Raw genomic sequence first — 16,543 nt, 5'->3', positions numbered from 1 at the left:
TTAAAGGGGAACATCCTTTACAACGCAACTTTTACAACGCACTACCATTACGACGCAACTTTTACAACGCGAGTTATTACAATGCATTGCGCTGGGGGGCGCTCTAGGATAGGAAATAGTTTAATTACATCTCCAACACCTTCCCTACTATCCACGGGGACTGGAGTTGGAATAGTAAATTAAACTATTCACTATCCAGCGCCCCCCAACGCAAGTCGTTGTAACGACTTGCGTTGTAAAACCTGTGTCGTAATGGCATGCGTTGTAAAAGCATGCGTTGAAATGTCATACATCCGTTTGTAAACATAAGCAATTAGTGCACTAAGAGACCAGACAATTGTCATGTAAAGCCTGTATGTGGCCCAGATTATTTTCCAGGTTTTCTGGTTTCACTTATTTGCCAAGAAATGGGTACCTTTTTGTCTTTCCTTATGTTAAGTCTTTCTTTTTACCTCTTTTTGCATTTTGTATTTAGAATGAACTTGACCTAAAGGCGAAATTGGAGTGCTTTACATGAGCACCAGTTACATTACACAAGGTCACATTCATTGCTTTTAGGCATGGAGGGATTAAGCGATTTGCTCAGAATCATATGATTTTGAGCTCATGCTGAGACTTGAACCAGGTTCCTCAGTTTCAAAGTTGGCATCACTGGCCGTAGTGCCACATCCTGGGTAATGGAAGGATGGCAGGCAGAAGCGGCATGAAAGCTCGACTCGATATGCGCTAGAGGTTCCAGCAGGACCTCCAGCGGAGCCAAGCTCGGCTCGAGCTTTCAGTGGCTCGCCTAGCTCTTTTAAGCACTGAGTGACATCCACACATTATAGGTGACTTGACCATGCATGATGATGGCTCTGGAATCTCAACTGGAACTTCATACTACAAATTATCGAAGTAAGTAAGGGTTTCCACTGTAGGTCCAGATGGATTCACACTATATTTTCAGAGCAGTGGTGGACTATGTATATGTATTTGATGTACATATCCTAAAAATCTGGCATGGATTCGGCCCTCCAGGATCTATGTCAGAAGCCCCAAGCATACAGTCCCTATAAAAAAGTATTAATGGCTCAAGCATAAGTGCCAAAATGTAGGGCTTTGGCGGACATCAACTAAAACTAACATACAAGTGGGTTTTGAAAAATAATGTCAACACACAGAAAATTGCGCTGATACAGATTTGATTTGTAAGGATAGAAAGTGGGTGTAAATTGAAATAGTGACCGTAACAAGGTTCTGAATATGTACTTTAAAAAAAAATTGATGTGTGATGTTACAAACAACTCAATGACCCAAAACAACTTCTACTTGAACTTATTTAAATTAAATTGTTTAGGTTTACTTAGGACTGCAGATAAAGTTTGCAATTGGCAGTACATTAACTCCCTACTTTAAGGTCTGAAGGAATAATAATTTCCCAATCAAGGAAAATATATTTCTCATTCACAATGAGATATTTTTTAACAGGTTTGAACACTTAAAATGTATTTTTTAAATATAAACTAATATTTTTAATATTTAATACCATTGGCATTTTGAAGTTAGGTCATGGTCATGCTTTCTTTCTTTGAAGCTGGAAAATGAGGTCTTTTTCACCTTAATCTCCTCCACCCTGTTCAGATAAGGCAGCTAGATTAGTAGTGTGCCTTCTCGTGAAACTTCACTGCTGATCGGGATCTGTGGCTATGGTAGTGGGTTCCAAAACTAATCGAGTTATGTGAATCTGCTTCTCTCTCTTGGAGGCACAAATCCTTGCAACTTGCTCGAGCCATTTCATCTTGCGGCCCACGTGATCCTGAAGGTCGATGTCTAGAACCTTCTAGATGTTTTTAGATACAGTCACAGACATTAGAGCCTGAAACTACAGTCTCAACGACCATCAGGTTGTTAATTATAGAGTGACACGCTTAGGGGCTTGGCCGTCTGTAGAACTAAGTAGAGATGGCTCAAAGTAGCAATGTGTGCCTCATGCGACCAGCGCATACTACTTACGTTGAATTGTCACTTTTTTTGTGCTTTGGTCACCTGTGCCGTAGACCATGCATTATGATCTGGGCAAGTAAAAAAAAAACTCCCATTCAGAGAGAAAAACCTCGAAAAAACCTAACTGAATGAATCACAGCTCAGCCGGGAAAAGTTCTAAAGGCCCTGACGACAGTGCATAAAACCTACTGCAGCACTGATCTGTTCAACACATTCAGTACGGTGTCAATACTCTACTGGCAACCAGAGCCAGACCTCCACATGTGGAAGCCATGAGTTGGCCAATACCTCTGCAAGGCAGACATTTTTGGGTCAGGCGGCATACCAACCTGGCTAGCACTTCAGAGGCATCAGTCTGTCTCCGGTTTTCCTGTAGACCTGCCAATCTCTGTATAATAAGGTCAAGGGGGAGAGGGCGGGCATAGATGCATTGAGTAAAGGTTGGCACTGCTAGTGGAATTCTGAATTTTTCTAGACGTAGTCGTAGTTGGCACTGAACGTTGTAAGTAACAATGTCTTCTTATCTTCTTTCAGATAAGCCTCCAGCAGTCCACTGCATGCCCCTGACCCCATCTCCAGAGGTCAACGTGTGGGACATCTCCAATTTCACGCTCCTGGATGGGCAGCTAATGTTGACCAACAGAGATGAGGAGGTAAGATAGGTGCTAGTATCAAGGCGGCAAACAGAATGATCATTCTGTCAATCAGGCGGTACTTATATAGCGCTGCTTATCACCTGTGAGAGTATCCAGGCACCGTGCTAAGGTGTCAGTCAAAGAGCGAGGTCTTGAGTTCCTTCCTGAAGTGGGTCACGAGTTAGAGGTATGAAGGTAGAGGGAAAGGGTGTTATAGGACTTGGCAGAGAGGTGGAAGAAGGAGCGTCCTCTGGTGCGGCAGATGCATTGTATCTGTGCGAGTTGTGCAGAGCGGAGGTTCCTAGGAGGTAGGTGGAAATTCAGGCAGGGGTTCATGTAGGCGGGTCCCTGGTCATGGAGGGCTTTGTAGGCATGAGTCAGGAGCTTGGATTGGCATCTTTTCTGGATAGGGAGCCAGTGGAGGATTTTCAGGTGCTGTGTGATGTAGGTCCTCTTTGAGGGGTTGAGGATCAGTCTGGCTGCTACATTCTGGATCGTCTGGAGTCCTTCATAGGGTGCGTTACCATGGACCAACCAGCTGGTGATGAGGGCCTGCGTCACAGTTTATCTAGTGCTAATGGGGAGCCACTTGAAGATTTTGTGGAGCATGCGTAGAGTGTGGAATCAAGAAGAGGAGACGACTTTGACCTGACGTTTCTTGGAGAGTTTGGTGTCCAGGATGATGCCGCGGTTGCGGGCGTTGTCTTTCGGAGTTGTGGTGTGTCTGAGTTCCAATGTCCCCCAGGAGTCGTTGCAGAGGGAGGTGTGTCTGCAGAAGATCAGTTTTGTCCATGTTGGGGTTTAGGCAGTTGTTCTTCATACATCTAAGACTTTCTTTATACAGTTGTGGAAGTTGGTCTTCGTTGTGTTGGGGTCCGCTGAGAGAGAGAGGACGAGCTGGGTGTCGGCAGCATAGGAGACAATGTTGATGTCATGGGTTCTGACAAAGTGCGAGAGTGGTGTCATGTAGATGTTGAAGAGGTTTGGACTGAGGGATGAGCCTTGAGGGATGCCGCAGATGGTGCACTTGGGTTGAGAGATGAATGATGGGAGAAAAATTCTCTGCGTGCACCCGTGAGAAAAGATGCCATCCATTTGAGCATGTTGTCTGTGATTCTGATCTGGTGCAGTCAATCGATGAGAGTGTGGTGGGAGACAGTGTCAAAGGCTGCGGAGAGGTCGAGCAGGATGAGGGCGGCTGATTCTCCTCTGTTGAGTAGGGTGCAGATGTTGTCTGTTGCGGTGATCAGGGCTGTCTCTGTGCTATGATTGGCTCTGAATCCTGATTGGGAAGGGTCCAGTAGGTTGTTTCTCTCCAGGTGTTTGGTGAGTTGGAGGTTGATGGCCTTCTCCAGGACTTTAGCGAGAAACAGGAGCAGTGAGATAGGATGGTAGTTCTGGAGCTCACTGGGGTCTGCAGAGGGTTTCTTGAGGAGGGGTGTGACCTCTGTGTGTTTCTAGGCATCGGGAAAAGTGGCTGTGGGGATGGAGGTATTGAGGATGGTGGTGAGTTGGCGGCTGATCTAGTCTCTTCAGAGGTTGAAAAGTCAGTGGGCCATTCAGAACAGTCATAGTAACATTTGTAATTTCTCTCTTTGGTCATGTAAATAACAATGTGTCCCACATGTCCACATTACACCTAAAGGAACTGAGGTGTGGTTGGGAGGTGGCAGTCAGAAAAAAAGCTTCCCCATCAATACCCATGTGATTTGCTTTACACTACCAAATAAAAGAAATTCAGCACTCCCCAGCAGAGGCATTTGGCAAAGCAAGAAAACACCTGGAATGGGGGGGGCTCCACACTCACCAAATAAGGCACGTCCAAAGACAGCTTCAGAATAAATCATTAGGTTTTATTAGTGCAACACTTTCTAACAGAAAGGTTTTCCCAGATGTCAAATGAATTAGATAAAACAACATTTAAATATAAATATACTTATATATATGTGCAAACCAATAATAATGCAAATGCATGGGATAAAACACAAGCAGATAATTATGGTAAAACACATGCAAATAATAAACACTTAGAAATCAGAAACATTCACAAGTGAAATGCAAGGGAGTAAAACACAAGCAGATAATAATAATAGAAAATTCACAAGTGACATGCAAGGGAGCAAAACCTAAGCAAATAATAAATGTATAGGAGAATAACTGTATGTACATAAATATATAGTTAACAACAGAAATACTTCACAGGCTGGTCACTCAGCACTCAGGCAAAAAACACATAGAGAAATAACTATATAGCTATACATATGTCTCCATACCAATGATTAGAAAAAATAATTCAGCAGCTGCAATATCTCCATCTTAGCCCATACAAGACGGAGGGATCCCACATTACAGAACCTGGGGTCAAGAGACTCCTCAAGCCTGATGCGTCTTCCTTTCAGGAGAGAATCCAGTTTTCGAGCCAAGAAACCCCAGTTTTTACATTATTCTCAATGCATGAGAAGACACCCTCTACGGCAGGGAAACTTACTGGTACTGGCCAAGCTCCTGCAAGCATTCCAAGGCAAAGGATTTCTCACACATTTTCCTCACATTCCCACACTACATGTTCCAGCCACTTAGCTTAGTGAAGCTCGATAAAGTAGAAAACATCTCAAAGAGTACAAAAACACCCTCAAAAAGGAAAACAATCTTGAACGCGGATAATCTAAATAACCATGAGTAATCTGAGTCCTGCTTGTGTGTGCAGAAATTAGGTCAGACAGAGTCAGAATTCAAGATGGAATTAGGTAGGGCGCGTTAAAGATAATAGTTAAAAGTTCTTTTCACAATGTACAACATAATGCACATTTGTGCACCATTGCCTACAGCACTATACTCCGAGACAGAGAAGTACATTTCACACATTCCTCTCTCTCCACGATTTCAAACGCACGTCCCACACGTTCTGTTCCACTCAAGGCTGTTTTGAAACACTCCTACTCTGAAGCTATAAGGAGACACAAAATGAAATCATAAGTTAAAATGCAAGTGCACAAAAATTATGTACATTCCAGATGGAGTAAATTAAAATACAGAGAGTCTATTAAAACAATGATAGTCAAAAATCATCACGTGGTCCCAATACATATGAGTGCATATAGCACTACAACATGTTGTGCCAATATCTACATATACCTTTGTCTGACTGGGGCCCATGGTGTGCATGTTCATGCCTAGAGGAACCTTAATATAGCATTGTTTGGGAGAGGCTTGAACTAAAGCTCTGCTATTCTTGTAGTTAATGTGGGCACCCCCCAAAGACTGACTGGTTCTTTAGAACACGCTACCCATTTTCATACTATTAAACTTTCAGTATCAATCTGCAGCACAGTTGGTATCTACATGGTGTATTTGTGATTATGGAATGTCAGTGTCTGTACAAATTAGAGCTGACTTTAAGATAGGGTGGCAACTTTCCATTATCACTTCTCGGCACACATGCATGTGTGGCGACACATTGGGCATACAGAGACTTTGTGCACCTGTTAACATAGAAAACTGACAACGTTCTTTTGGGGAGCTGGGGACAATGAGTCATGTAGCCCTTTATTAATTGCCTTCTTCTAAATCAGGGCATTTTAAAAGATATAACCCAACCCAAGATTGATATTGTAATCTCCTTAGTACATCCTGGAGTAAGCCTTGACTGCTCGCTACTGAAACCTTTGAGAGACAAGCTGTGAAAATGAGCAACTCTGATATCAAAATAGACAATGGAATGAAATAGTCTTAAGCTTTTAAACACCAGTGGTAAAGATTAGTGCCAAGCCTGCATACTGCCCAGTAAACACCTTCTGCTACCGGACCTGGTTCAGTGGCAACCTTTTAGCTAAGGAACTAGGATACTTATCATATAATCTCAGCTTTATCACTTAACCTAAATAGGCTAGAAATAAACACTGTCTTCTAAAGCTGGGCAGGGCCCAGTGCACAGTGATAGCTCCCTGGGAATGGCAGCCCCTTCGCGTTGCCATCAAAATCACTGCCACCCCAGCTGTGGTCTATTCAGCTGGAAATGCAGAACTAGAAGACATGGTTTATAATCATGGCCTCCCATTTGGCCAAATGGTGTGCTTTTGGGCACTCACTTATTTAATGTATTACTCTGCTCCCTTTTTGGCAAGATTGTGAGTATTAAGCATCAACGTAAAAGCTATTAATTAGTTCGTGTGTGTTTAAAAATGAATTTAATTTGACCTAGGGAAGGAGAGACGTGCCTAGTCTAATGATATATTCAGCAAAAAGCAATACGGTGGTAAATGCATAACGTTTTCAGCAAGAAGCAGCTAGTACTTACCAAACTGCTTGATCCTTGGCAAAGCATACTCTCCCTGTGCTTCTGTCCACGGATCTGACACTGTGTTAGCACTTCGAAACAGACTTAATGGAAGAAATAAAAATCAAGGGCATATTTCAAGGACAAGTCCCCAGCAGTGGATCCATACCCAATTCAGTGCATATTCAGTGCTATTTATCAGCAGATGGCTGGATTTGCATGTCAATAAATGAACGTACCCCTGAAGCTGTATTGTTTAGGACCTGTCTTGCTCCAAGCCACCAATAATAACCTCTTTCACAGCTCATAAAGAGCTGCAAGAGTGAGAATTGTTTCTCTTTTTGGAGAGTTAAATGTGGTGGGGAATCAAAATGTGGGACTATGGGCATTTCGCAGTGCCTCTGTGTGGGCAGCTTGCCAGAAGTCACGACTGCAGGACAAAAAAAAAAGCATACAAAATATTTTGGACCCGATTTAAAGTTTAGTGGACAGAGTAGTATCTCTGCCACCCTGAGGGTACTCCACCTGCCAGATTTAGAGATGACCTTGGACCCTTTAGTCATCTATGTACACTGAAGTGAACCAGCATCATGGTGGTTCCTTTTATTGAACTAAAAACGTGGTGGACAGCCGTATACCAAAGTTTTGACATTTTTAAAAACAACACTGAAGTGGGAGTTTGGGTTTGAAAAACGAATTATCTCCACACTCTCGGAGTTTTTTTTTTTTTAAAAGATCTTTATTGTCAAGACGGCATATTATACAATCATATAAACATACATAGATCTCGTTCATGTAGCATTGGCATTTTCAATCAAGAGAATTGGAGAAACAAAAACATGTCGTGATCCAACAACTTACGGTTGCTACCTTGATTTGTGCATGGGGCATTCTTAAGATTCCGCGAAATACAGGTTTCAAGTCATACCTTCATAACAGTTCCTCACGGCAATCCTCACGTTTCTTACTCGTGGTAGGTTTACCCGCTCCTAACAGGTCAATTTTAAGCATAACAAAAACAATTAACCCAACTAAGGTCATCATATGGCAAGAGGTAATTCCGGATACGGTCAGTAGTCGGCCACTCCACACATGCATTACTAGTCCCAAGATAGCTTCGCCACCCCGCACCCTCTCAGCCCTCCCCAGTTCTCAGTGTGTGGACTCAGTCCATCTAGTCGTCATCCTCCTCAGACTCTGAATCCTGGCCCTCCGGCAATGGTGTACACGGTTCCCCCCTATATTTGTTCCACGGCGACCATACCTTATTCCACTTACGGGGGCAAGCTCTCATCAGATATACTGCCCTTTCTGTTACCATTAAAAGGTCCATGTTCCTGATCCACCCAGCCACTGTAGGCAGTTCCGGGGCACCCCATTTTTGCGCTATATCTCGTTTGGCCACCGTTACAGCCAACGTAACCCACAATTGCCCATACCAGTCCAGGTCAGTAGGTTCCCAAACGTTTAACAGGCACAGACGGGGTTCTGGCAGGACTGACACTTCCATGGCCTGGGAGACAGTACGCATAATCTGCCTCCATACTTCCTGGATTCGTGGGCAATCCCACAGGGTGTGGAGCAGAGTACCCTCCTCCCCGCAGCCCCTGAGGCAGTATGGGTGTGGCGCCCGCTGTATTTTATGTAGGAGTGGTCTAGTGAAATAAGTGCGGTGTAGAATCTTGAGTTGTACTAAGCGGAACCTGGCCGATATGCCTACCTCCCGTGGTGATGCAAGCGCTTCGTTCCATTCCGTCTCGTCCATTTCGCCCAGCTCCCCAACCCATTTCTCTTTGAGCTTCCGTGTGGGGTCCGGTAAGTTGTTAACTAGTTTTTTATATGTGAGAGAGGTAGCCTTTTGTTCCATAAATTCTGTCAGTAGCCTGTCCTCCAGCGGTGATGAGTCTGGGAGTGTGGTGTCAGGTGGAATTGCCCGTAGAAGGGCGTGTCTGATCTGAACATACCTGAATGTCTCCGTGGGGCCCAGTCCATATTGCTGTTGGAGTTGGGAAAACGCAAGCACTGTGCCCCCCTCCCAAAGGTCTCCTACCACTGAGATCCCTATGTTGTCCCACTGTGTGAATCCCTTACATGACCTCAAGTTTCCCAGCGCCTTAGTGTCCCACAACGGTGTTGACCTGGTAATTCTTCCCTTCCACCCCAGACGTGATTGTGCTGTGTGCCATAGTGTTGCTGTGTGAAATGTCGGGCCTAGTAGGGTCTTAACTTGCGAGTAGTTGTATAACACCGCGAGCATGCCTTCCGTTCCCAGCTGAGACCAGTCTGCCTTATATGCGGGATCGTCCCGCGGAGTGTGGATCCAGTGGTTAATTATTTTAAGCTGGGATGCCCAATAATATAATTGAAGATTGGGTAACGCAATCCCCCCCTCATACCAGCTCTTCACCAGTTTATCCTGTGCTATCCGCGCTGGGCCATTACTCCACAACAAGCCAGATACCAGTGCAGCGATTTGCCTAAAGTAGCGTGGGTCCACGATATAGGGGGAATTCTCAAGCACATACAGAAACCTCGGGAGAGCCATCATTTTATACAGTGCTGCCCGCCCAAGGAGGGTCAGCGGCAGTGTAGCCCAGAATTTAACGTCCGCACGTAAGCGAACTAGAGGCGGTAGCAAGTTCTCTGTATAAAATCCCTTAGCATCAGTAGTAACGAAGATTCCCAGGTACTTAAAAGAGGTGGACGTTATTTTTAGGGGACAGTCGTCTTGCAACAACGGGGCTGGGCCCTGGAGCACGTATATGATGGATTTGGACCAATTCAGGGTGTAGCCCGACGCCCTGCCATGCTCATCGCACATTGCCAATAGCGCAGGGACTCCTTCGGCGGGATTGACCATGTAAATTAGCATGTCTTCTGCATACAAGGAGACTTTATCCTCCCATCCTCCCTCCCAGGAGATGCCCCCGAACAGTGGCGTCGCTCTGAGCAGGATTGCCAAGGGTTCCAGCACTAGTGCAAAGAGAAGGGGCGATAGCGGGCACCCTAGTCTAGTTCCCCGCCCCAGTGGGAATGGCGGTGAGATGTGACCATTCGCAACCACCTGCGCGACTGGTGACGTGTACAGTAGCCGTACCCATGCAAGATATTTTGGGCCGAAGCCCATTCGGGTCAGTACAGCGAACAAGTATTCCCATTCAACCAGGTCGAACGCCATCCTAGCATCCAGGGATATTATCACTGCCTGGTCCGTAAGAAGATGTGCCCGCGCCATCACCCCATGCAGTCTTCGTAGGTACAACGCCGTGCTACGGTGCGGCATGAAACCCGACTGGTCTGGGTGTATCAAGGTGTGTAGGTGTTGAGTCAGGCGACTGGCTAGGAGTTTCGCTAATATCTTCGCTTCAATGTTGAGTAGGGAAATGGGTCGGTATGAGCTACAATCAGTTGGTGGCTTGGCTGGTTTGGGAATGGCCACGATCATGGCTGTGCGCTGGTCGAGTGGGAGCATTGCCTTCTCTACGCTTTCAGTGTACATATCCAACAGGGGTCTTGCCAGCACTGAGGCAGTCGCTTTATACCACTCTACAGGTATGCCGTTGGGTCCCAGCGCTTTGCCTGATTGTAATGCCTGTATTGCCAAGTGGATCTCGTCCTCAGTCAGGTCTGCGTCTAGTTCTTGCTGCGTTTCGTTGGACAGCACTGGGATATCAATGTGACTAATCGAGGCCATCGCCTCCTGTTCCGTGACGGACCGCTCCGGGGTGTATATCCCCTGAAAGTGGCGTACTAAGGTGCGTACTATTTGTTCCGGGTGTGTCTGTAGTTGGCCCTCACTGTCGTACAGTCTCTGTATCCCTCTATTACTGCCGCCCCGTTTGTCTAGCCATGCCAACATCCTCCCGGCCTTGTCCCCCACATCGTATATTCGGTGTGCGGTGTTTGCTAAGTGACCCTTAGTGATTGTTGTCAAGTGAGCCTGGTATTGCTGTTGTCGGAGGTGTAATGCATGAGTAGTGTCCGGGGTGGGGTCTGACATGTGAGCAGTGTTCGCTGCGCCAAGCGCCAGTTCTAAATTCGTAAATTCTGTTCTGGAGTCCTTTTTATGTCCAGCGATTGCCGCTATGGCAGCGCCACGTAAGACCGCTTTATACGCCTCCCAGAGTATCGAGGGTGAGGAGACTGTTCCTGCATTTTCGGTAAAGTAATGTGTCGTGGCTAGCTTGAGTTTCTTCCTGATCCCAGGGATCTGTAGGTAGTTGGGATATATCGGGTATATTCTGGCACGCTTTGAATCTTTGGAGGTAAGATGTAGTGATATCGGGGAGTGGTCTGAAATGCCCCTGGGTAGAATCTCTAGCTTATCTATGGAGCCCAAGCCTACCCCTAAAAGAAAGAAGAAATCAATTCGTGAGAGGCTGTTATGTGCGGAGGAGTAGTGCGTGTACTGATGTGCTGTGGGATTGAGTTGACGCCATGCATCTGTGAGGCCCAGTGCGTTCAGGAAGCTGGGAAGAGCAGAGGCCCCTCTCGGGCGGTCCCGTGTGGGAAAAGTGTCTAGCAAGGGATCCGTTATAGCATTAAAGTCCCCCCCGATGATTATGTTCCCCTCCGGAAGCTCTAGAAGAAACTGCCCCAGTGCCGGCAGTGCAGTAGAGTGCAGCGCCGGGGGGATGTATACTGACACCACATTAAAGGTTCTTCCCTCCCATTGGCCAGAGATCGCCGCAAAACGTCCCTGGTCGTCCGCCCTACGGCTGTGAACCAGAAAGGGTGAGTTTTTCTTAATAAGTATCCCAGTGCCCCTGGAGCCCGTAGTAAATTGAGCGTGAACTGCCATGGTGTATCCGCGTCTATTTAAAGCCTTGCATGTATTCCCTGCCAGGTGTGTTTCTTGAAGTAAAACCAGCTCAGGCCCGTGGCGTTTGATGGTGTGCAGTACCAAACCCCTTTTTATTTTATCTCCCAATCCCCTGACGTTCCACGTGAGTAGTTTCAGTGGGGGCACTATTGTTAGTGCGGGGGCGCCCTCAGTGGGCGTAGCTTGTGCTCGTCTTGCCATCCGTATTTAAAACCCGTGACTCCAATGTGCGGCTATGTGGCGCTATCTGTAAGGAATGACGTGTGTCTGTGTGCCAGATGTGGATGGCCCACAGTGTGACCGTTTTCTTTATGGAAGTAGTGATGACCAATAACGACAACCATAACAATAACAGTACAACTTTCCCCCCCCACCCCCTCCCTGCTCCCCTGCTCCACGGACGATGACCCGCCCGCATCCCCAACTTGGCAGAGTGCTTAGTCCCATCCCTAACTATCTTACTTGCTCGTGGGGTCGGTGAGTCCCCCACAGGCATCGGCCAATGCCCGCCCTACTCAGCTCCAACAGCTACAAGGTCCCAACGGCAGCAGATGTGCCGGTCCATATGTATCACAGTCATTCAGCCCCTAGCAGGTTGTCCTGAGCCGAGAGGGTCTCTCTCTAGATCCGAGTCCAGCCCCGCGGCTCCCTCTTCAGTTGTAGGGCTATTGGTTTGGTGCTCTGGCGTCCTTCCGTTACGCTGGTTCTGGCGGTCCCTGTGCGGACGTTGGGGTTGGCCCACCTGCCTCCATCCATCCAGCCATTCTCGTGCCACCTCCGGTGTGTCGAAGAACCATGTCTTGCCCTCGGCCACAATCCGCAATTTGGCGGGGAAAAGCATCGAGTAGGGTATGCCCCTATCGCGTAGCGTCTTTTTCACTTCAGTGAATGATTTCCTGCGCCTAGCAACCTCCGCCGTATAGTCCGGAAAGAAGGCCAAAGTCGAGTTCTGAATTTTTACAGGCGGTGCGACCCTTGCTGCCTGCAAGATGGCGTCTCGATCTCTGAAGTTAAACAGCCTGGCCAGGACAGGCCGAGGCGTTGCTCCCGGTTTGGCCGCACCTCCAGGGACCCGGTGCGCCCTCTCAACAGAGAAAAAATTGGACAGGCCCTTTGGTTGTAGCTTGTTTTTGATAAGGTCTTCTACATACAAGTCCATGGCGCCTTTCCCTTCCGACTCCGGAAGGCCTAGGATGCGAACGTTGTTTCTTCGGGAGCGCCCTTCCTGGTCATCCAGCTTGTCCTGTAGTTGCTTCGCGACCTTTTCCATTCGCTCCATCGCCACTTGCAGGTCTGAAGTGTCTTCAATGAGTGATTTTGTGACCACCTCTACTTGGGACACTCTTTCAGACATCTTCTTAAAGTCCGCCCTCAGCAAATTTACTTCGGAAGAAATAGTGCCCACCGTCGCCTGTACATCAGTGAGCGTTCTCATAATGTCCTCCAGGGTTACTTTCTTCGCCCCTTCTGTGTCCGGAGGTGTACCAGTGGAGTGGCGCCCGCCTCCCTGTGAATGGCCCTGTTGACCATATGCAAATTTATCAAGTTTTGCCTGCGTCGTTGTACTCCTTAAGCCTTTGCCCGCCATGGCGTCGCGTTCTCTGTCGTGCGGCCCGGACCCCTATATATGTCCAACGCAGACTGCTACGTGTGGCCTGACGGGATTCCCACCGTCAGCAGTCTCTCGCACCGTTAGTTACAGTCTTCCAGTTCACCGCGACCGAGGGGTCGTATTCGTTAGAGGACCTGTGTCCGTGCGGCTCACCACATGTGTACACTGCTCCCCTGCGTGCTGCAGCACGCTTACCGTCCGTGCCTCGCGGTGTCTTCCGTGCCCCCAGGACAGGTAGTGTCTTGCAGATAGCGGCAGGATCTCGCTGTGTTTCGAGCCGCAGTGCCGGGGGTGCAGTATCCGGGAGGTCGCAGCCCCCACCAGTAGTGTAAAATGCACAGCACACGCTCTCCCAGGGTAGCGCCCGCTGTCCACGGGACAATGAACAGCGCCAGCCCCCCAGGCGGGCTTGAGCCAGTGGTCGCTGCACGGATCTGTGGGCGCGCTGCCGTCTCACCTCACAACCGGGGCGGCGATATCAGCCTTCCTCTCTCCCCATAGATGGCGCCGCCGATGAACAGGGATTTCCCCGCTTGCGTGGGTGCTCAGCCCGTCCGGGGTAATGCAGCCGATGTCGCTCTCTCAAGGGTTCCGCCTGGCAGCATGAAGCGTCGGAGCGATTCTTTTCTCCGGGCGTCCGCAGGTGCCGGGTGAAGTCAGTGCGCCTCAGCCGCCCAGGGCGCACTTCCGCCCGGGTCCGCCTAGTACGCCAGCCCGGTGCTGCCGGGCAGTGAAAGGCCGCAGCAGTCCGCCTCCGATTGGAGCACCTCTCGGCATCAGATGTTCGCCGGGAGCGGGTCGGTGCGTGCCGCTTGTTACCTCCAGCCGATGTCGCTCCTTCGAGCGGGCGATGTCACGGATGGGTCTACGGATATGTGGTCAGGCCGTTATGCCTGCGGAGCTCCCTCGTTAAGCTGCCGCCATGCTCGGCAGTTGGCCACGCCCCCCCACTCTCGGAGTTTTATTGCTTTGTTTCCTGTCCCCCACCACCAGGGTTTCCAGCTGATGACAGACAGGAGAAATTAGGTATTACACCATCAGCTCTAGATAGGGCACATGCAGCCCCTATGCGGCCGGGCTGTTGGAGAGAGTATTCTGTCATCAGAATCAACAGAGTACTAAATATCGCCCTGAGATTGTAGACAAATGAACATCAACATTCTTACAGCAAAACGATTTGAGTAGAACTATTCAGATATTACAGTTGTCAAACATTAGATTAAATAGGAGCTGCGAGGATCACTGATTCATGTTCGACATTTACCATATCTAAAATTACAGTAAATCAGGTTGGTGCCAAATAATATCAATGCATTGCGGTCAATGGTGATTTTGACACAATAAAAACATGTATTTAGGGTGCGAAACTCAGAGGTGGTTTTACCAATGGGATTCACAGCATTGATTAAAACAGGAGAGGAGCGAGAGGGTGGAATCTGCAGATCAAATGCACCCCATCAGCCCATATTAATGCTCTGACCGCAGAGAGAGCCTGTGGCAAGTGCTTTGCAGTTCTGAGGCACTATACGACAGAGAACAGATCCCGGTGAGGCGAGCCGACCACTGATCAAAATAGCAGCCGCCTTGATCAACCACTTGGGCGGCGGACTGGGGGACCCTATGTGTGATTGGGGAGTGATGTCCTGTTGGTGGCTTGGCAGCTGTGGAGTGGGAGCTGATCCCTCCCCCCCGTGGCCCCCCTTTTTAGGTCGAGCATTCGAGACCTCTTGTATATACTTTAGTATATTCTTATATGTGTATGTACTTTGTGGGCTCTGGAGATCAGCCCTAGGACTTGTCCGCTTAGGGACTTTTTTTCCTGTTTGACTGCCACTATTTAACTGTTTTGACAGAAAACGACCAGCAGAGGTCAGCAACATACCCGAATCCCTTTAGCATTCTCTAGATTCCAGTTCATAGAAATTGTCTTCCACAAGCACTCGTAGACAATAATATTTTTTTCAAATCATATATTTTCAGTGATATGACCACCGAAGGCCCTGATTTTATATTAAAAACAGTTCTTTGGACTATACCATTTCACACTGAAAGGTCATATTTCTCTCCATGTGTTCCCATACCTGGCGTGTCATGCAGTTTGGTGCTTACTTTCCCTCCATGTTAAAGATGCCGACCAACTGCATAAGGAAGGGCAGTGTAGTGTTGCCAGGGGCCTGGCAAGACGGGCCTTGGAGTGGTGGTTGCCCGGAGAGCCAGGAAGAGCCGGGTTGCCTGAAGTCTAAAGGAGGGGATCGTCAGTGATCGCCTGCAACAGGAACTGTGTGTGGCACACCTGATTCCTGCTATGAAGTGTTGTGGAACCATGGCACTGGATCTGCAGAGCCAGGGAAGCGGATAGCTGCGGTAGACGTGGTGGAGGCAGACCCAAGGGGTCAGTCCTGGACCAGATCGGTGCACACCTCCCCCGCAGCCGTTGGGAGTCATGGACCTGATGCAAGGGTGAGCGTGGTGCCGGGGACGGTATATTAATATTTGTGCTCCAGCTGTCCAGCTCCACACATGCTGTACTGAAGCACGTTTACACCATCCCGCTCCATTTTGGCCTTTGTGCTGGGAGACTGTGTAGGTGAATGGTGCCACCCCCGTCAACTGCTTAGCCAACAGGGCCGGACACTGGGTCTGATGCCTGATCACAAGTGAAGCCGCCCCTGCAGATGGACGATTTAAGGGGAGAGAGGAGCAGTGTGCCTGAGCCTCAGACTGTCTCTCACCTGCCTTGTTGTGGCTCCCCTAGGGTCTGTGATTACCATTACATATGTAGACCTCTGGATAAACATTGTGCTAGAGATATATGAGCAAAGTTGAGGAGGCCTTTTCAGACGTTTGCGATAGGACTGGAAGAAGAGATCCTTGTGGTGGTGGTAACGGACCCTTCTTAACCTCTGCTAATCCTGAGACAAAGGTCAGTGCTGGCAACCTTGTTCTGTCTGCCGTTATATACGGATACAATTGGACGTGGAAGTGTGAGACCCTCTGCGGATTTCAACCTCCACATGGGCTTGTGGTGGTGGCCCGCCACACCCGTTTTCCTCCGCAGGGATGGCGAAAGATAAGGATCAGAAGCAGAGCCAACAGGGGAAGATCGACAAATACACTAAACAAGTGGACCCGCACACTGAGAATGCGGAGGATGCCCACCCAGACAACACAGTGATACTGGCCCCAATCCATCAGTCCAGGTCGATGTTGGAGAC

At 48.3% G+C, this 16,543-nt stretch overlaps 1 protein-coding gene across 2 annotated transcripts in view; it reads left to right on the top strand.

Annotated features, from left to right (window-relative positions):
* RASAL3 (RAS protein activator like 3) overlaps positions 1-16,543 on the top strand; it is a 286,096-nt gene that overhangs the window by 74,194 nt on the left and 195,359 nt on the right. For both annotated transcript variants that reach the window (XM_078682087.1, XM_078682079.1), the window contains exon 2: positions 2,518-2,636. In XM_078682087.1, the coding sequence (XP_078538213.1) occupies positions 2,518-2,636 (119 nt within the window). The remainder of the gene's footprint in view (positions 1-2,517; positions 2,637-16,543) is intronic.

Source organism: Lissotriton helveticus, chromosome 1_1 (assembly GCF_964261635.1).
Source record: "Lissotriton helveticus chromosome 1_1, aLisHel1.1, whole genome shotgun sequence".
Classification (NCBI taxonomy): domain Eukaryota; kingdom Metazoa; phylum Chordata; class Amphibia; order Caudata; family Salamandridae; genus Lissotriton; species Lissotriton helveticus.
The sequence above is the reverse complement of the archived record's forward strand: the minus strand, read 5'-3'. Positions and strand labels throughout refer to the sequence as shown.